Genomic DNA, 22,891 nt, shown 5'->3' with positions numbered 1-22,891 from the left:
CCACAGAGGCACCTAGTACAAATCAAACAGGAGAATTTAGCATTGAAATAGCTGAGGGATTAGCTTGTGACTCGTCACAGAAATGGCTATGTTAAAGTCAAAGCATACACATCCACAGAGGCACCTAGTACAAATCAAACAGGAGAATTTAGCATTGAAATAGCTGAGGGATTAGCTTGTGACTCGTCACAGAAATGGCTATGTTAAAGTCAAAGCATACACATCCACAGAGGCACCTAGTACAAATCCAACAGGAGAATTTAGCATTGAAATAGCTGAGTGATTAGCTTGTGACTGGTCTCAGAAATGGCTATGTTAAAGTCAAAGCTTACACATCCACAGAGGCACCTAGTACAAATCAAACAGGAGAATTTAGCATTGAAATAGCTGAGTGATTAGCTTGTGACTGGTCACAGAAATGGCTATGTTAAAGTCAAAGCATACACATCCACAGAGGCACCTAGTATAAATCAAACAGGAGAATTTAGCATTGAAATAGCTGAGTGATTAGCTTGTGACTGGTCACGGAAATGGCTATGTTAAAGTCAAAGCCTACACATCCACAGAGGCACCTAGTACAAATCAAACAGGAGAATTTAGCATTGAAATAGCTGAGTGATTAGCTTGTGACTGGTCACAGAAATGGCTATGTTAAAGTCAAAGCATACACATCCACAGCGGCACCTAGTACAAATCAAACAGGAGAATTTAGCATTGAAATAGCTGAGTGATTAGCTTCTCACTGGTCACAGAAATGGCTATGTTAAAGTCAAAGCATACACATGCACAGAGGCACCTAGTACAAATCAAACAGGAGAATTTAGCATTGAAATAGCTGAGGGATTAGCATGTGACTGGTCACGGAAATAGTTATGTTAAAGTCAAAGCATACACATCCGCAGAGGCACGTAGTACAAATCAAACAGGAGAATTTAGCATTGAAATAGCTGAGTGATTAGCTTGTGACTGGTCACAAAGAAATGGTTGTGTTAAAGTCAAAGCATACACATCCACAGAGGCACCCCTTGACAAAGGAATTAGCGTAGAATTTAGCATTGAAATAGCTGAGTGATTAGCTTGTGACTGGTCACGGAAATGGCTATGTTAAAGTCAAAGCATACACATTCACAGAGGCACCTAGTACAAATCAAACAGGAGAATTTAGCAATGAAATAGCTGAGTGATTAGCTTGTGACTGGTCACGGAAATGGCTATGTTAAAGTCAAAGCCTACACATCCACAGAGGCACCTAGTACAAATCAAACAGGAGAATTTAGCATTGAAATAGCTGAGGGATTAGCTTGTGACTGGTCACGGAAATGGCTATGTTAAAGTCAAAGCATACACATCCACAGAGGCACCCCTTGACAAAGGAATTAGCATAGAATTTAGCATTGAAATAGCTGAGTGATTAGCTTGTGACTGGTCACAGAAATGGCTATGTTAAAGTTAAAGCATACACATCCACAGAGGCACCCCTTAAACAAAGGAATTAGCATAGAATTTAGCATTGATAGCTGAGTGATTAGCTTGTGACTGGTCATGGAAATGGCTATGTTAAAGTCAAAGCATACACATCCACAGAGGCACCTAGTACAAATCAAACAGGAGAATTTAGCATTGAAATAGCTGAGTGATTAGCTTGTGACTGGTCACGGAAATGGCTATGTTAAAGTCAAAGTTTACACATCCACAGAGGCACCTAGTACAAATCAAACAGGAGAATTTAGCATTGAAATAGCTGAGTGATTAGCTTGTGACTGGTCACAGAAATGGCTATGTTAAAGTCAAAGCATACACATCCACAGCGGCACCTAGTACAAATCAAACAGGAGAATTTAGCATTGAAATAGCTGAGTGATTAGCTTCTCACTGGTCACAGAAATGGCTATGTTAAAGTCAAAGCATACACATGCACAGAGGCACCTAGTACAAATCAAACAGGAGAATTTAGCATTGAAATAGCTGAGGGATTAGCATGTGACTGGTCACGGAAATAGTTATGTTAAAGTCAAAGCATACACATCCACAGAGGCACCTAGTACAAATCAAACAGGAGAATTTAGCATTGAAATAGCTGAGTGATTAGCTTGTGACTGGTCACGGAAATGGCTATGTTAAAGTCAAAGTTTACACATCCACAGAGGCACCTAGTACAAATCAAACAGGAGAATTTAGCATTAAAATAGCTGAGTGATTAGCTTGTGACTGGTCACGGAAATGGCTATGTTAAAGTCAAAGTTTTACATATCAACAGAAAAGATAGGGGGTTGTTTTGCCGGACAAAAAAATTTGTAACGCTTCACGGATTTGCGTGTCATCCTTGCGCACGTGCTATACTAATCTTCTCTGTATCGTTCCAATCTTAGTATTTGTACTGCCGGAGCAAGTTCTACACACACACACTGACACACACACACTAACACTGACACACACACACTGACACACATTGACACACACTGACACACACACACTAACACACACACACACACTGACACTGACACACATACACACTGACACACACACACTGACACACATACACACTGACACACACACACACTGACACACACACACACTGACACACACACACACACTGACACACACACACTGACACACACACACACACTGACACTGACACACACACACTAACACACACACACTGACACACACACACACTGAAACACACACTGACACACACACACTAACACACACACACACTAACACACACACACACACTGACACACACACACACTGACACACACACTAACACACACACACACACACTGACACACAATGACACACACACACTAACACACACACACTGACACACACACACTAACACACACACAATGACATACACACACTAACACACACTGACACACAATGACACACACACACTGACACACACACTGGCACACACACACACACACTGACACACAATGACACACTCTGTACCTCAGTGCAGATCTCCCGTCATGAGTCACCCTCCAGGATTCCTAAACAGCGACACACCAGGAATCTGTGTCAGTGTGTGAGTCAGTGTGTACATGTGTATGTGTACACGTGTGTGTCAGTGTGTGTGTGTGTGTACGTGTGTACACGTGTGTGAGTCAGTGTGTGAGTCAGTGTGTGAGTCAGTGTGTGTGTGTACACGTGTTTGAGTCAGTGTGTGTGTGTGTCAGTGTGTACGTGTGTGTGTGTACACGTGTGTGAGTCAGTGTGTGAGTGTCAGTGTGTGTGTGAGTCAGTGTGTGTGTGTGTGTGTGTCAGTGTGTGTGTGTCAGTGTGTGTGTCAGTGTGTGTGTCAGTGTGTGACACACACACTGACACACACACTGACAGTGCAGCGGTTAGCGCTACGCTGCGCTATGAACCTGGCGACCCGGGTTCGATTCCCGCTCACGGCCAACACCAGTGACGATTATCTGAACCGGTCCCGGGCCTCCCCTAGGTCGACTCAGCCTCAAATGAGTACCTGGTGCGGTGTGTAGTAAACATCGCCACTAGGGAGACAAAGGCGGTCGGGCGTGGTGCTGGCCACCCACCCCCTCGTGTACCGTTCCGGCCTTCATAGGTGCTCGCTAACAGCACTTGCCCCTACAGTCTGTTAAGGCTATACGGGGGATCTTTGTGTGTCTGTGTGTGTGTGTCTGTGTGTGTGTGTCAGAGTGTGTGTCAGAGTGTGTGTGTACGTGTGTGTGAGTCAGTGTGTGAGTCAGTGTGTGTGTGTGTCAGAGTGTGTGTGTACGTGTGTGTACGTGTGTGTCAGTGTGTGTGTGTCAGTGTGTGTGTGTCAGAGTGTGTGTGTCAGAGTGTGTGTCAGAGTGTGTGTGTACGTGTGTGTGTGTCAGAGTGTGTGTCAGAGTGTGTGTGTGAGTCAGTGTGTGAGTCAGTGTGTGTGTGTGTCAGAGTGTGTGTCAGAGTGTGTGTGTACACGTGTGTGAGTCAGTGTGTGGGTCAGTGTGTGTGTGTCAGTATGTGTGTGTGTACGTGTGTGTACGTGTGTGTCAGTGTGTGTGTGTCAGTGTGTGTGTGTCAGTGTGTGTGTGTCAGAGTGTGTGTCAGAGTGTGTGTGTACGTGTGTGTGAGTCAGTGTGTGTGTCAGTGTGTGTGTGTGTCAGTGTGTGTCAGTGTGTGTGTGTGTACGTGTGTGTGAGTGTGTGTGTGTATCAGTGTGTGTGTGTCAGTGTGTGTGTGTATCAGTGTGTGAGTGTGTACGTGTGAGTGAGTGTGTGTCAGTGTATGTCAGTGTGTGTGTCAGTGTCTGTGTGTGTGTGTACGTGTGTGTGTGAGTCAGTGTGTGTGTGTGTACGTGTGTGCGAGTGAGTGTGTGAGTCAGTGAGTGTGTGTGTACGTGTGTGTGAGTTAGTGTGTGTGTCAGTGTGTGTGTGTGTCAGTGTGTGTCAGTGTGTGTGTGTGTACGTGTGTGTGAGTGTGTGTGTGTATCAGTGTGTGTGTGTCAGTGTGTGTGTGTATCAGTGTGTGAGTGTGTACGTGTGAGTGAGTGTGTGTCAGTGTATGTCAGTGTGTGTGTCAGTGTCTGTGTGTGTGTGTACGTGTGTGTGTGAGTCAGTGTGTGTGTGTGTACGTGTGTGCGAGTGAGTGTGTGAGTCAGTGTGTGTGTGTGTACGTGTGTGCATCAGTGTGTGTGTCTGTCAGTGGCTGCTTTGGGTACGCGGTCCAGACCTCCCCAGAGACCCTGGCTGACAGAGGAGGTGTTCAGGATGGTTGAGAAAAAGCGACAGGCCCACTGTCATCGGCTACAGAATCCCACGTCAGAGAATGAGGAGGCTTACCGCAGCCTTCGCTCGGAGGTTCGGAGAGCCGTGAGGCGCTGCAAGGATGGGTGGTGGTCGCGGGTTACTGAGGAGATGGAGTCTGCTTCAATGGCCCGCGATCACAAATCTCTATTTAACTCCATCAAAAAAGTAACCTGCAGCGCCACACCTATTACCATCATTAGGGGAAAAAACGGTGATTCAATTTCCGACCCCCACGAACAGATTTGCAGATTTGCTGAGCATTTCTGTGAGGTACTGGGGGAGGGAAAATCCCTCAGCCAGGAAAACATCGTGGCACAAAGTGAGGATGACCCTGCTGAGGCTGCGTTGCCTCAAATATTGGAAGAAGTCACCCCCTGTGAGTGGCTGGCTGAGGTGCCATCTGTTGAGGAAGTACTGAAGGAGTCTGAGACCAGGAAAGGCAGCGGGCAGAGATGATCTCCCAAGCGAAATGCTGAGGGAGGGTGGCGTTTGTGCACAGACTGCCCTATATGACATCATAACAACGGTCTGGGCCGCTGGACGGGTTCCGCAGGATTGGAAGGATGCCCTGGTGGTCCCCCTCTTTAAGAAGGGGGACCGCACAGACTGTAACAACTACAGGGACATCTCACTCCTCAGTGTGCCTGGAAAGGTCCTGGCAAGGATTATTCAGCATCGGCTTGCCAGGCACGCTGAGGAGAGGCTTGCGGAGCCCCAATGCGGTTTCAGGAAAGGGCGGTCCTGCACAGATGCCATATTTTCTGTCCGTCTGCTACAGCAGAGGTGTAGGGAATTCCAACAAGACCTACATCTCTGCTTTATTGACCTGGTCAAGGCCTATGATACCATCAGTAGGCCTGGGCTCTGGGTCATTCTTCGTGCTTTTGGAGTACCTGACCCTCTGCTCACGATCATTAAGGACCTTCATGATGGTGAGCGGGCCCGGGTAAAACTACGTGGCCGGGAGTCAGAGCCATTCCCTGTACACCTTGGGGTGCGACAGGGATGTCCTCTGGCTCCCACATTATTTAACATCTATTTTGACCACGTAGTTCGTGAAGCCTTCAATAGCTGTACCGGGGGAATCTCCATATGGTACAGATATAATGGGAGGCTGATCGATGCCCGGGTGCGGTCAAGGGATGGCTCCCTATTGGTCAACCACGTTATGTATGCTGATGATTTGGTAATAGCCTTACCATCAGCCCCACCAAAACTAAGCACCTGCCTGGGTATTTTGTACCATCGGACACTCCACCCCCACAACTCCCAATCGGTGATGGGGCAGTTGTGGAGAGAGTGGAGAGTTTCCCATACCTGGGTAGTGTGCTTATGACTGGCGCCAGTTTAACAGCAGAGGTCTCACTCCGAATCAGTCGAGCGGCAATATCTTTTCATCGGTTGCGTAACGCTGTGTGGAAGCTACCTGGTCTGTCGCTCCGCACTAAGCTTCAGGTCTTCTCGGCCACGGTCATTCCCTCCCTTCTCTACGCTTGCGAAACGTGGACCCCCCTAATGGAACATCTTCGCCGGTTAGAAACATTTAGGCTGGCCTGCCTACGATCCATCCTGGGTTTAACCAGACTGGATTGTGTGAGGAGCTCACAAATCCTTGAAAGATCTGGGCAGGGTCCCATCGGTGAGCTCCTCCGGCGGGCAAGGCTGCGATGGCTGGGTCATGTAGCCCGCATGCCCAGCCAACGCATGCCGAAACAGCTTTTGTTCGGCCGGATTGAGGGGGCTAAGCGGGCGCGGCACGGGCTAGAGAAGAGATGGAGTGATGTGGTACAGGAGGACGTGGAGCTGAGTGGACTTGCCGATGACTGGTACCAGCGGTGTCAAGATCGACCTCTGTGGAGGAGGCTCGTGAAGGATGCTACTGGGCAGTTGGAGGCAGTCACCCTCCAACAACAACGGAGGGCGGAGGAGCGACGCTCAGAACAACGAGCGGAGCGCCGGGTGGCTAAAGCACAGCAGGTTGGCACAGTAGGGGGCACAGGTGGTGCATCAGCCAGTCATCTCAGTCAGTCGACCCGTGGCACCTGCTGGGTCTGCCCCGTGACCTCCTGCCAGCGGGCGTTCGACACTTCACGTGGCCTCAAGGTGCACATGGCCTGGCACAAGCGTCGTGGTGACGTCACCGCCACTTAGTGGCGAATGGCGGTTGTTGTTGTGTGTGTCAGTGTGTCTGTGTGTATCAGTGTGTGTGTCAGTGTGTGTGTGTGTCAGTGTGTATGTGTGTATCAGTGTGTGTGTCAGTGTGTGTGTGTTTGTGTGTACGTGTGTGTCAGTGTGTGTGTGTCAGTGTGTGTGTGTATCAGTGTGTGAGTGTGTGAGTCAGTGTGTGTGTGTACGTGTGTGTGTGTATCAGTGTGTGTCAGTCTGTGTGTGTCAGTGTGTGTGTGTGTTTGTGTGTACGTGTGTGTGTCAGTGTGTGTGTGTGTGTTTGTGTGTACGTGTGTGTGTCAGTGTGTACCAGTGTGTGTCAGTGTGACCGGCTCCAGTTTAACAGCAGAGGTCTCACTCCGAATCAGTCGAGCGGCAATATCTTTTCATCGGTTGCGTAACGCTGTGTGGAAGCTACCTGGTCTGTCGCTCCGCACGAAGCTTCAGGTCTTCTCGGCCACGGTCATTCCCTCCCTTCTCTACGCTTACACTGTGTGTGTGTGGGGAGTGGTGGTGCAGTGGTTAGCGCACTGTGTGTGTGTGTGGGGAGTGGTGGTGCAGTGGTTAGCGCGCTGTGTGTGTGTGCGGAGTGGTGGTGAAGTGGTTAGCGCACTGTGTATGTGTAGGGAGCGGTGGTGCAGTGGTTAGCGCACTGTGTGTGTGTGTGGGGAGTGGTGGTGCAGTGGTTAGCGCACTGTGTGTGTGTGGGGGGAGTGGTAGTGCAGTGGTTAGCGCACTGTGTGTGTGGGGAGCGGTGGTGCAGTGGTTAGCGCACTGTGTGTGTGTGGGGAGTGGTGGTGCAGTGGTTAGCGCACTGTGTGTGTGTGTGGGGAGCGGTGGTGCAGTGGTTAGCGCACTGTGTGTGTGTGGGGAGTGGTGGTGCAGTGGTTAGCGCACTGTGGGGGGAGTGGTGGTGCAGTAGTTAGCGCACTGTGTGTGTGTGGGGAGTGGTGGTGCAGTGGTTAGCGCACTGTGTGTGTGTGGGGAGCGGTGGTGCAGTGGTTAGCGCACTGTGTGTGTGCGGAGTGGTGGTGCAGTGGTTAGCGCACTGTGTGTGTGTGTGGGGAGTGGTGGTGCAGTGGTTAGCGCACTGTGTATGTGTGTGTGGGGAGCGGTGGTGCAGTGGTTAGCGCACTGTGTGTGTGTGTGTGGGGAGTGGTGGTGCAGTGGTTAGCGCACTGTGTGTGTGTGGGGAGCGGTGGTGCAGTGGTTAGCGCACTGTGTGTGTGGGGAGCGGTGGTGCAGTGGTTAGCGCACTGTGTGTGTGTGTGGGGAGTGGTGGTGCAGTGGTTAGCGCACTGTGTGTGGGGAGCGGTGGTGCAGTGGTTAGCGCACTGTGTGTGTGTGGGGAGTGATGGTGCAGTGGTTAGCGCACTGTGTGTGTGTGGGGAGCGGTGGTGCAGTGGTTAGCGCACTGTGTGTGTGTGTGGGGAGTGGTGGTGCAGTGGTTAGCGCACTGTGTGAGTGTGTGGGGAGTGGTGGTGCAGTGGTTAGCGCACTGTGTGTGTGTGGGGAGCGGTGGTGCAGTGGTTAGCGCACTGTGTGTGTGGGGAGCGGTGGTGCAGTGGTTAGCGCACTGTGTGTGTGTGGGGGAGTGGTGGTGCAGTGGTTAGCGCACTGTGTGTGTGTGTGGGGAGTGGTGGTGCAGTGGTTAGCGCACTGTGTGTGTGGGGAGCGGTGGTGCAGTGGTTAGCGCACTGTGTGTGTGTGTGGGGAGTGGTGGTGCAGTGGTTAGCGCACTGTGTGTGTGAGGAGTGGTGGTACAGTGGTTAGCGCACTGTGTGTGTGTGTGGGGAGCGGTGGTGCAGTGGTTAGCGCACTGTGTGTGTGTGTGTGGGGAGCGGTGGTGCAGTGGTTAGCGCACTGTGTGTGTGTGTGGGGAGCGGTGGTGCAGTGGTTAGCGCACTGTGTGTGGGGAGCGGTGGGGCAGTGGTTAGCGCACTGTGTGTGTGTATGTGGGGAGCGGTGGTGCAGTGGTTAGCGCACTGTGTGTGTGGGGAGTGGTGGTGCAGTGGTTAGCGCACTGTGTGTGTATGTGGGGAGTGGTGGTGCAGTGGTTAGCGCACTGTGTGTGTGTGTGGGGAGTGGTGGTGCAGTGGTTAGCGCACTGTGTTTGGGGAGGGAGCGGTGGTGCAGTGGTTAGCGCACTGTGTGTGTGTGGGGAGCGGTGGTGCAGTGGTTAGCGCACTGTGTGTGTGTGTGGGGGGAGTGGTGGTGCAGTGGTTAGCGCACTGTGTGTGTGTGTGTGGGGGGAGCGGTGGTGCAGTGGTTAGCGCACTGTGTGTGTGAGTGTGGGGAGTGGTGGTGCAGTGGTTAGCGCACTGTGTGTGTGTGGGGAGCGGTGGTGCAGTGGTTAGCGCACTGTGTGTGTGTGTGTGGGGAGCGGTGGTGCAGTGGTTAGCGCACTGTGTGTGTGGGGATCGGTGGTTAGTAAGAGCAGGAGACTACACGGGGGAGCTTTGTCTGTGCGTACTGAGTGCGGTCGTGAGTCTAGACCAGAATGTTTGGGGTCGCGCCTGACAAGTCTGGGCGTTGTAGGTCCGAGAGACACCCAAAGTAGACCACACGGAGAGCCGTGGACTCATCACACACAGAGAGAGAGAGAGACTCACACACAGAGAGACATAGACTCACTCACACAGAGAAAGACACTCACACAGAGACCCACAGACTCACTCACACAGAGACCCACAGACTCACTCACGCAGAGACCCACAGACTCACTCACACAGAGACCCATAGACTCACTCACACAGAGACCCATAGACTCACTCACACAGAGACCCATAGACTCACTCACACAGAGACCCATAGACTCACTCACACAGAGACCCATAGACTCACTCACACAGAGACCCATAGACTCACTCACACAGAGACCCATAGACTCACTCACACAGAGACCCATAGACTCACTCACACAGAGACCCATAGACTCACTCACACAGAGACCCACAGACTCACTCACACAGAGAGAGACACTCACACAGAGAGAGACCCATAGACTCACTCACACAGAGAGAGACACTCACACAGAGACCCACAGACTCACTCACACAGAGACCCACTCACACAGAGACCCATAGACTCACTCACACAGAGACCCATAGACTCTCTCACACAGAGAGAGACACTCACACAGAGACCCATAGACTCACTCACACAGAGAGAGACACTCACACAGAGACCCATAGACTCACTCACACAGAGACCTACAGACTCACTCACACAGAGACCCATAGACTCACTCACACAGAGACCCATAGACTCACTCACACAGAGAGAGACACTCACACAGAGACCCATAGACTCACTCACACAGAGAGAGACACTCACTCACACAGAGACCCATAGACTCACTCACACAGAGACCCATAGACTCACTCACACAGAGACCCATAGACTCACTCACACAGAGAAAGACACTCACACAGAGACCCACAGACTCACTCACACAGAGACCCACAGACTCACTCACACAGAGACCCATAGACTCACACAGAGACCCATAGACTCACTCACACAGAGACCCATAGACTCACTCACACAGAGACCCATAGACTCACTCACACAGAGACCCATAGACTCACTCACACAGAGACCCATAGACTCACTCACACAGAGACCCATAGACTCACTCACACAGAGACCCATAGACTCACTCACACAGAGACCCACAGACTCACTCACACAGAGAGAGACACTCACACAGAGAGAGACCCATAGACTCACTCACACAGAGAGAGACACTCACACAGAGACCCACAGACTCACTCACACAGAGACCCACTCACACAGAGACCCATAGACTCACTCACACAGAGACCCATAGACTCTCTCACACAGAGAGAGACACTCACACAGAGACCCATAGACTCACTCACACAGAGAGAGACACTCACACAGAGACCCATAGACTCACTCACACAGAGACCTACAGACTCACTCACACAGAGACCCATAGACTCACTCACACAGAGACCCATAGACTCACTCACACAGAGAGAGACACTCACACAGAGACCCATAGACTCACTCACACAGAGAGAGACACTCACTCACACAGAGACCCATAGACTCACTCACACAGAGACCCATAGACTCACTCACACAGAGACCCATAGACTCACTCACACAGAGACCCATAGACTCACTCACACAGAGACCCATAGACTCACTCACACAGAGACCCATAGACTCACTCACACAGAGACCCATAGACTCAATCACACAGAGACCCATAGACTTACTCACACAGAGACCCACAGACTCACTCACACAGAGAGAGACCCATAGACTCACTCACACAGAGACCCACTCACACAGAGACCCATAGACTCACTCACACAGAGAGCCAAAGACTCACTCACACAGAGAGAGAGAGACACTTACATAGAGACCCATAGACTCACTCACACAGAGACCCACTCACACAGAGACCCATAGACTCACTCACACAGAGACCCATAGACTCACTCACACAGAGAGAGACACCCACACAGAGCGACACGTGGAAGATTGTGGAACAAAAGCAGTGGTTTTAAACACACTAAAACCACCCTCTGCTTTGCTCAGGTATGTGGATGACACATTGGTGGTCTGGCCATACGGCAGATGTCCACTGAACGCGTTTCTAAATAATCTCAACTCGCAAAAACCCATCCATCCAGTTCACCATGGAAGTGGAAGATCCGTGATTCATCTGCCCCAAACAGTCAGTCACCACATCTCCATTCTCTATCTCCCCCTATCTCTCTCCCTATCTCTCTGTCTCTCTCTCCATCTCTCTCCCTATCTCTCTCCATCTCTCTCTCCGTCTCTCTCTCTGTCTCTCTCTCCATCTCTCTCCCTATCTCTATCTCTCTCCCCATCTCTCTCCTGATCTCTCTCCCCATCTCTCTCCTGATCTCTCCCATTTCACTCCCCATCTCTCTCTCCATCTCTCTCCCCATCTCTCTCCCCATCTCTCTCCCCATCTCTCTCCCTATCTCTCTCCATCTCTCTCCCTATCTCTGTCTCCATCTCTCTCCCCATCTCTCTCCGTCTATCTCTCTCCCCACTCCCCACACAGACAGTGAGCTACCACTGCACCACCATTCCCCACACACACACAGTGCGCTAACCACTGCACCACCACTCCCCCCACACACAGTGCGCTAACCACTGCACCACCACTCCCCACACACACATACACACACAGTGCGCTAACCACTGCACCACCACTCCCCACACACACACAGTGCGCTAACCACTGCACCACCACTCCACACACAGTGCGCTAATCACTGCACCACCGCTCCCCACACACACAGTGCGCTAACCACTGCACCACCACTCCCCACACACACACAGTGTGCTAACAACTGCACCACCACTCCCCACACACACAGTGCGCTAACCACTGCACCACCGCTCCCCACACACACACACACAGTGCGCTAACCACTGCCCCACCGCTCCCCACACACAGTGCGCTAACCACTGCACCACCGCTCCCCACACACACACAGTGCGCTAACCACTGCACCACCGCTCCCCACACACACACACAGTGCGCTAACCACTGCACCACCACTCCCCACACACACACACACAGTGCGCTAACCACTGCACCACCACTCCCCCCACACACACAGTGCGCTAACCACTGCACCACCACTCCCCACACACACACACAGTGCGCTAACCACTGCACCACCACTCCCCACACACACACACAGTGCGCTAACCACTGCACCACCACTCCCCACACACACACAGTGCGCTAACCGCTGCACCACCACTCCCCACACACACACAGTGCGCTAACCACTGCACCACCACTCCCCACACACAGTGCGCTAACCACTGCACCACCACTCCCCACACACACACAGTGCGCTAACCACTGCACCACCACTCCCCACACACACAGTGCGCTAACCACTGCACCACCACTCCCCACACACACACAGTGCGCTAACCACTGCACCACCACTCCCCCCACACACACAGTGCGCTAACCGCTGCACCACCACTCCCCACACACACACAGTGCGCTAACCACTGCACCACCACTCCCCACACACACACAGTGCGCTAACCACTGCACCACCACTCCCCACACACACAGTGCGCTAACCACTGCACCACCACTCCCCACACACACACACAGTGCGCTAACCACTGCACCACCGCTCCCTCCGCACACACAGTGCGCTAACCACTGCACCACCACTCCACACACACACAGTGCGCTAACCACTGCACCACCACTCCCCACACACACACAGTGCGCTAACCACTGCACCACCACTCCCCACACACACACAGTGCGCTAACCACTGCACCACCACTCCCCACACACACACAGTGCGCTAACCACTGCACCACCACTCCCCCCACACACACACACAGTGCGCCAACCACTGCACCACCGCTCCACACACACAGTGCGCTAATCACTGCACCACCGCTCCCTCCACATACACAGTGCGCTAACCACTGCACCACCACTCCACCCACACACACAGTGCGCTAACCACACCACCGCTCCGTCCACACACACAGTGCGCTAACCACTGCACCACCGCTCCCCACACACACACACAGTGCGCTAACCACTGCACCACCACTCCCCACACACACACACACAGTGCGTTAACCACTGCACCACCACTCCCCACACACACACACAGTGCGCTAACCACTGCACCATCGCTCCCTCCACACACACACAGTGCGCTAACCACTGCACCACCACTCCCCACACACACACAGTGCGCTAACCACTGCACCACCGCTCCCTCCACACACACAGACTCACACGCACTACACACAACAGCTCCCATTGTGGTGACGTCACGACGGGGCTTGTGCCAGGCTAGGTGCATGAGGAGGAGGTCTCGTGACAGACCCAGCAGATGCCATGGGTTGACTGCTGCTGCTGCTGTGCCAGGCTAGGTGCATGAGGTCACGGGACAGACTCTGCAGGTGCCATGGGCTGACTTTTCACAGACTCCACCACATTCCACTCTCGTGCATGGTGTTGACATTCCTGCATAAAGGCATCGCGATAAATCTCGTATCGAGAGAGAACATTCTCAAACATCACCATCACCTCCTCCACCACTACCACCACCACTACCACCACCACCACCACCACTACCACCTCCACCACCTCCACCACCACCTTCCACCACCACCACTACAACCACCACCTCCACCACCACCTTCCACCACCACCACCACCGCCTCCACCACCACCTTCCACCACTACCACCTTCCACTACCACCTCCACCACCTCCACCACCACCTTCCACCACCACCACTACAACTACCACCACTACCACCTCCACCACCACCTTCCACCACTACCACCTTCAACTCCTCCACCTTCCACCACCACCTTCCACCACCTCTACCACTACCACCTCCACCACCACCTCCACCACCACCACTACCACCTCCACTACCACCTTCAACCCCTCCACCTTCCACCACCACCTTCCACCACCTCTACCACCACTACCACCACTACCTCCACCACCACCTCCACCACCACCTCCACCACCACTACCACCACCACTACCACCTCCACCACCTCCACTACTACCTTCACCTCCACCTTCCACCTCCACTACCACCTCCACCACCACCTCCACCACCTCCACCACCACCTCCACCAACACCTCCACCACCTGCTGTTAAACTGGAGCCGGTCATAAGCACACTGCCCAGGTATGGGAAACTCTCCACTCTCTCCACAACTGCCCCATCACCGATTGGGAGTTGTGGGGGTGGAGTGTCCGATGGTACAAAATACCCAGGCAGGTGCTTAGTTTTGGTGGGGCTGATGGTAAGGCCCCACCTCTTAATGGCACGCTCCAGTCTCAGCAGCAGCGTCTCCAACTCCTCCTCTGACTGAGCAGCGATTACCAAATCATCGGCATACATAACGTGGTTGAGCAATAGGGAGCCATCCCTTGACCGCACCCGGGCATCGATCAGCCTCCCATTGTGTCTGTAACAGATGGAGATTCCCCCGGTACAGCTATTGAAGGTTTCACGAACTACGTGGTCGAAATAGATGTTAAATAATGTGGGAGCCAGAGGACATCCCTGTCACACCCCAAGGTGTACAGGGAATGGCTCTGACTCCCGGCCACGTAGTTTTACCCGGGCCCGCTCACCATCATGAAGGTCGTTAATGATCGTGAGCAGAGGGTCAGGTACTCCAAAAGCACGAATAACAACCCAGAGCCCAGGCCTACTGATGGTATCATAGGCCTTGACCAGGTCAATAAAGCAGAGATGTAGGTCTTGTTGGAATTCCCTACACCTCTGCTGTAGCAGACGGACAGAAAATATGGCATCTGTGCAGGACCGCCCTTTCCTGAAACCACATTGGGGCTCCGCAAGCCTCTCCTCAGCGTGCCTGGTAAGGCGATGCTGAATAATCCTTGCCACCTCCACCACCACCTCTACCACCCACCACCTCTACCACCACCACCGCCTCCACCACTACATCCACCACCTCTACCACCACCACCACCTCTACCACCACCACCGCCTCCACCACTACATCCACCACCTCTACCACCACCACCACCTCTACCACCACCACCACCTCTACCACCACCACCACCTCTACCACCACCTCTACTACCACCACCACTACTACCACCACTTCTACCACTACCACCACCACCTACACCACCACCTACACCACCACCTCTACCACCACCTCTACCACCACCTCTACCACCTCCACCACCTCCACCACCTCCACCACCACTACAACCACCACTACAACCACCACTACCTCCACCACCACCTCCACTTTGGGATTGGGGGGTCGAGGGCAGTGGGCGTGGTCTGGGCGTGTTTTTGGGCGTTGCCTGTCCGCGTACTGGTGTTGGCGAGGGGCGGGGCGTGTTATGCTAATGAATCCAGGCTCCGCCCCCGGCAGTGATCGCGTGACGCAGTTGCCTCTGTGTGTGTGTGTCCGTGTGTGCGCATAGCGGGCTGTGAGTCTGCGTGCGAGCGTGAACCTCTGCGGTTGTACCTGTCCGTGTGTGTGTGTACCTGTGTGTGTGTACCTGTGTGTGTGTGTACCTGTGTGTGTGTACCTGTGTGTGTACCTGTGTGTGTACCTGTGTGTGTGTGTACCTGTGTGTGTGTGTGTACCTGTGTGTGTGTGTGTACCTGTGTGTGTGTGTGTGTACCTGTGTGTGTGTACCTGTGTGTGTGTACCTGTGTGTGTGTGTGTACCTGTGTGTGTGTGTGTGTACCTGTGTGTGTGTGTGTACCTGTGTGTGTGTGTGTGTACCTGTGTGTGTGTGTGTACCTGTGTGTGTGTACCTGTGTGTGTGTACCTGTGTGTGTGTTCCTGTGTGTGTGTGTACCTGTGTGTGTGTGTACCTGTGTGTGTGTGTGTGTGTACCTGTGTGTACCTGTGTGTGTACCTGTGTGTGTGTACCAGTGTGTGTGTACCTGTGTGTGTGTACCTGTGTGTGTGTACCTGTGTGTGTGTACCTGTGTGTGTACCTGTGTGTGTGTGTACCTGTGTGTGTGTGTACCTGTGTGTGTGTACCAGTGTGTGTGTACCTGTGTGTGTGTACCTGTGTGTGTGTGTACTTGTGTGTGTGTACCTGTGTGTGTGTACCTGTGTGTGTGTGTACCTGTGTGTGTGTACCTGTGTGTGTGTACCTGTGTGTGTACCTGTGTGTGTGTGTACTTGTGTGTGTGTACCTGTGTGTGTGTACCTGTGTGTGTGTGTACCTGTGTGTGTGTACCTGTGTGTGTGTACCTGTGTGTGTACCTGTGTGTGTACCTGTGTGTGTGTACCTGTGTGTGTGTGTACCTGTGTGTGTGTTCCTGTGTGTGTGTGTACCTGTGTGTGTGTGTACCTGTGTGTGTGTGTGTGTACCTGTGTGTACCTGTGTGTGTACCTGTGTGTGTGTACCAGTGTGTGTGTACCTGTGTGTGTGTACCTGTGTGTGTGTACCTGTGTGTGTGTACCTGTGTGTGTACCTGTGTGTGTGTGTACCTGTGTGTGTGTGTACCTGTGTGTGTGTACCAGTGTGTGTGTACCTGTGTGTGTGTACCTGTGTGTGTGTACCTGTGTGTGTGTGTGTACTTGTGTGTGTGTACCTGTGTGTGTGTGTACCTGTGTGTGTGTGTACCTGTGGGGAGCGGTAGTGTAGCGGTTAGCGCGCTGCGCTATGAACCTGGCGACCCGGGTTCGATTCCCGCTCACGGCCAACACCAGTGACGATTATTTGAACCGGTCCCGGGCCTCCCCTAGGTCGACTCAGCCTCAAATGAGTACCTGGTGTGGTGTGTAAACATCGTCACTAGGGAGACAAAGGCGGTCGGGCGTGGTGCTGGCCACCCACCCCCTCGTGTACCGTTCCGGCCTTCATAGGTGCTCGCTAACAGCACTTGCCCCTACAGTCTGTTAAGGCTATACGGGGGATCTTTGTCTTTGTTTATCTTTGTGTGTACCTGTGTGTGTGTGTACCTGTGTGTGTGTACCTGTGTGTGTGTACCTGTGTGTGTGTGTACCTGTGTGTGTGTGTACCTGTGTGTGTGTACCTGTGTGTGTGTACCTGTGTGTGTGTACCTGTGTGTGTACCTGTGTGTGTACCTGTGTGTGTGTACCTGTGTGTGTGTGTACCTGTGTGTGTACCTGTGTGTGTGTGTGCCTGTGTGTGTGTGTACCTGTGTGTGTGTGTACCTGTGTGTGTACCTGTGTGTGTGTGTACCTGTGTGTGTGTGTAGCTGTGTGTGTACCTGTGTGTGCAACGGGAGAGGCTGTATCGTCGGGAGCGGTGCTCAGCTGACGGTGGTTACCGTGGCAACGGGAGGGGCTGTGTAGTTGGGAGCGGTGCTCAGCTGACAGTGGTTACCGTGACAACGGTAGAGGCTGTGTAGTTGGGAGCGGTGCTCAGCTGACGGTGGTTACCGTGGCAACGGTAGAGGCTCTGTAGTCGGGAGCGGTGCTCAGCTGACGGTGGTTACCGTGACAACGGTAGAGGCACGTGATGGATTCGCTCAACGACGTCATCACGCAGCTCACGGAGCTGGGCGAGCTCTGCGAGTCGCTCCTCCGTCCTGGGGATGTCGGCAGCGGCCTCCGCCGTGGAGCCCACCTCCGCGAGGGGGACGCTGAGGGCCTCCGCCAGGAGGCGCCGAGTGGCCTCCACCAGGAGGACCGCCGGGGGCGTGCAAGGAGGCTCCATCAGGGAGCTCAGGCCCACCAGGGAGACGTGAAGAAGCTCCACCATGGGGGTCACCTCCACCAGGGGGACACGAGGAGTAACCTCCACCAGGGGGACACGAGGAGCGACCTCCACCAGGGGGACACGAGGAGCAACCTCCACCAGGGGGACGCGAGGAGCGACCTCCACCAGGGGGACACGTGGAGCGACCTCCACCAGGGGGACACGAGGAGCAACCTCCACCAGGGGGACACGAGGAGCGACCTCCACCAGGGGGACACGAGGAGTAACCTCCACCAGGGGGACACGAGGAGCAACCTCCACCAGGGGGACGCGAGGAGCGACCTCCACCAGGGGGACACGAGGAGCGACCTCCACCAGGTGGACACGTGGAGTAACCTCCACCAGGGGGACACGAGGAGCGACCTCCACCAGGGGGACACGTGGAGTAACCTCCACCAGGGGGACACGAGGAGCAACCTCCACCAGGGGGACGCGAGGAGCGACCTCCACCAGGGGGACACGAGGAGCGACCTCCACCAGGTGGACGCGTGGAGTAACCTCCACCAGGGGGACACGAGGAGCGACCTCCACCAGGGGGACACGTGGAGTAACCTCCACCAGGGGGACACGAGGAGCAACCTCCACCAGGGGGACGCGAGGAGCGACCTCCACCAGGGGGACACGAGGAGCGACCTCCACCAGGTGGACACGTGGAGTAACCTCCACCAGGGGGACACGAGGAGCGACCTCCACCAGGGGGACACGTGGAGTAACCTCCACCAGGGGGACACGAGGAGTAACCTCCACCAGGGGGACACGAGGAGCGACCTCCACCGGGGGGACACGTGGAGTGACCTCCACCAGGGGGACGCGTGGAGTAACCTCCACCAGGGGGACACGTGGAGTAACCTCCACCAGGGGGACACGAGGAGCGACCTCCACCAGGGGCCCACGCGGCCGTCCCTGGAGGCGTGGATTCCGCTGTCGTTGGTGGAGCTTGAGTCCATGGTGGACGCTTTCGTGGTTGAGCAGCGGGGCCTGGTGGAGACAGCCTCATCATCATCAGCATCATCATCAGCATCATCAGCATCATCATCATCAGCATCAACATTAACATTAACATCACCATTATCAACATTAACATCAACACCATCATCATCAACATTAACATCATCATCATCAACATCATCAACATTAACATCAACATTAACATCAACATTAACATCATCATCAACATTATCATCAACATTAACATCATCATTAACATTAACACCAACATCACCATCATCAACATCATCATCAACATCATCATCATCAACACTAACATCAACACCATCATCATCAACACCATCAACATCATCATCAACATCATCATCATCAACATCATCATCAATATCAGCACCAGCATCAACATCATCAACACCATCAACATCATCATCAACATTATCAACATCATCAACATCACGAACATCATCAACATCATCACGAACACCATCAATATCATCAATATCATCAATACCATCAGCATCATCAATACCATCAATATCATCACGAACACCATCATCAATACCATCAACATCATCAATACCATCAACATCATTAATACCATCAACATCATCACGAACACCATCAATATCATCACGAACACCATCAATACCATCAACATCATCAATACCATCAACATCATCAATACCATCAACATCATCACGAACACCATCAATATCATCACGAACACCATCAACACCATCACCATCAACATCATCAGCAGTGGCGTCATCAGTAGCATCACTACCACCATCACGAACACCATCAACATCACCATCAACATCACGAACACCATCAACATCACAAACACCATCACGAACACCATCACAAACACCATCAACACCACCATCACGAACACCATCACCATTACAAACACCATCACCACCACCATCACAAACACCATCAACATCACAAACACCACCACCATCACGAACACCATCAACATCACAAACACCATCACCACCACCATCACGAACACCATCAGCATCACAAACACCATCACCACCACCATCAACATCACAAACACCATCACCACCACCATCACGAACACCATCAGCATCACAAACACCATCACGAACACCATCAACATCACAAACACTATCACTACCACCATCACGAACACCATCACTACCACCATCACGAACACCATCAACATCACAAACACCATCACGAACACCATCAACATCACAAACACCATCACTACCACCATCACGAACACCATCAACATCACAAACACCATCAACACCACCATCACGAACACCATCACCATCACAAACACCATCAACACCACCATCACGAACACCATCAGCATCACAAACACCATCACCACGAACACCATCAGCATCACAAACACCATCACTACCACCATCACGAACACCATCAGCATCACAAACACCATCACCACGAACACCATCAACATCACAAACACCATCACTACCACCATCACGAACACCATCACTACCACCATCACGAACACCATCAACATCACAAACACCATCAACATCACAAACACCATCAACACCACCATCACGAACACCATCAACATCACAAACACCATCAACACCACCATCACGAACACCATCAGCATCACAAACACCATCACCACGAATACCATCAACATCACAAACACCATCACTACCACCATCACGAACACCATCACTACCACCATCACGAACACCATCAACATCACAAACACCATCAACACCACCATCACGAACACCATCAACATCACAGACACCATCAACACCACCATCACGAACACCATCAACATCACAAACACCATCACCACCACCATCACGAACACCATCAGCATCACAAATACCATCAACACCACCATCACGAACACCATCAACATCACAAACACCATCACCATCATCACATTCATCATCACAACGACCACCATCAACATCATCACATTCATCACAACTACCACCAACATCATCACATGCATCACAACTACCACCATCACATTCATCATCACAACTACCATCATCACATTCATCACATTCATCACAAGTACCACCACCAACTCCATCACCACCATCACCACCACCATCACGCACACCATCACATTCATCATCACAGCCACTACCATCACATTCATCATCACAACTACCACCACCACCACCACCATCACCACCATCACCACCATCACGAACACCATCACCACCACCACCATCACCACCATCACCACCACCATCATCATCAATGGCATCTCAATACAATAAGGGCGCTCACAACGGGGGGAATTTTGACGGGGTTCCGAATTTGGCACGCTGCTCGGCAGCCCCATGCACGTGGCCACTTCCGGCGGCCGAAGAAGTGATGCCAAATTTGGAGCCTGCCAAATACATCGTGGTTAACGCCTCCAACTTGCAGGCAAGATTACTGTTTGGGGGGGTGGTGATGGTGGTGGTGGTGGTGGTCGTGATGGTGGTGATGGTGGTGATGGTGGTGATGGTGGTGATGGTGGTGATGGTGGTGATGGTGGTTATGGGGGTGATGGGGGTCATGGTGAAGATGGTGGTGATGGTGGTGATGGTGGTGGTGGTGGTGATGGTGGTTATAGTGGTGATGGTGGTGGTGGTGATGGTGGTGATGGTGGTGATGGTTGTGATGGTGGTGATGGTTGTGATGGGGGTGGAGATGGGGGATGATAGCGGTAGTGTTGTGATAATGGCAGTGTATGTGTTTTTGTGTGAGTCTATGGGTCTCTGTGTGAGTGAGTCTGTGGGTCTCTGTGTGAGTGAGTCTATGGGTCTCTGTGTGAGTGAGTCTGTGGGTCTCTGTGTGAGTGAGTCTATGGGTCTCTGTGTGAGTGTCTCTCTCTGTGTGAGTGAGTCTGTGGGTCTCTTTATGAGTGAGTCTATGGGTCTCTGTGTGAGTGAGTCAATGGGTCTCTGTGTGGTGAGTCTATGGGTCTCTGTGTGAGTGAGTCTATGGGTTTTGTTTTTTTCTCTTCCCAGAATGCCGTGCCAGCGGAGGCCTCCGATTGGCCGGTCCAGCGGGGGGCGGCCCCCATCTCTCCGCCCTCCGCCCCTACGACCCCCGCTCAGGGGTCAGGGTTCAGAGGTCGATCGTGGAGCCAGGGCCAATCCCATCTCAGCAACTTCGACTTTGACTCCCCGCAACTGGAGGTGCGTGCCAGGCTAGGTGCACGCGTTTGTGCGACGTGTTGAGTGTGGCGAGCCAGAGCCGGACTGAACCCCCTCCTCCCCCCCCCCCCGCTCCCCTCTCGGGGGTCATCCAGGAGCAGGGGACCCACTGTGATTGGCCACGCGGAATGTTCGAACACTCACCGCGGAGGAGAGGCTGCCCACTCCTCTGTCGGGAGCTGGACCGGTACCGCCTGGATCTCTGCGGTATTTCAGGAGGTCCGGTGGTACCGGTTCCAGTGTCTGTGTGTGTGGAGAGGCTGCCCACTCCTCTGTCAGGAGCTGGACCGGTACCGCCTGGATCTCTGCGGTATTTCAGGAGGTCCGGTGGTACCGGTTCCGGTGTCTGTGTGTGTGGAGAGGCTGCCCACTCCTCTGTCGGGAGCTGGACCGGTACCGCCTGGATCTCTGCAGTATTTCAGGAGGTCCGGTGGGACCGGCTCTGGCTCCTTGCCAGCATGAGGGGTGGACAGTCCCTCTACTCGGGGCAGCAGACTGCCAAACAACAGGGAGTGGCTCTTCTTCTGAATAAAAGAATGAAGGGGGTGTGGGAGC

The 22,891-nt window shown here is 53.1% G+C and overlaps 1 protein-coding gene and 1 non-coding gene across 2 annotated transcripts in view; one reads left to right on the top strand and one right to left on the bottom strand.

Annotated features, from left to right (window-relative positions):
* The window catches only part of LOC142907316 (uncharacterized), a 63,859-nt gene that overhangs the window by 10,600 nt on the left and 30,368 nt on the right, over positions 1-22,891 (top strand). The window contains exon 2 of the mRNA XM_076056688.1: positions 22,148-22,318. Within this exon, the coding sequence (XP_075912803.1) occupies positions 22,148-22,318 (171 nt within the window). The remainder of the gene's footprint in view (positions 1-22,147; positions 22,319-22,891) is intronic.
* On the bottom strand, positions 2,287-2,393 carry LOC116957592 (U6 spliceosomal RNA). The gene has a single exon (XR_004405204.1). It is a non-coding gene; the product is annotated as a U6 spliceosomal RNA (small nuclear RNA).

This window comes from Petromyzon marinus, chromosome 77, assembly GCF_048934315.1.
Source record: "Petromyzon marinus isolate PM22_M1 ecotype Great Lakes invasive population chromosome 77, UKy_Petmar_22M1.pri1.0, whole genome shotgun sequence".
In the NCBI taxonomy this organism is placed as follows: domain Eukaryota; kingdom Metazoa; phylum Chordata; class Hyperoartia; order Petromyzontiformes; family Petromyzontidae; genus Petromyzon; species Petromyzon marinus.
This window is presented reverse-complemented; position numbering and strand designations above follow the sequence as displayed.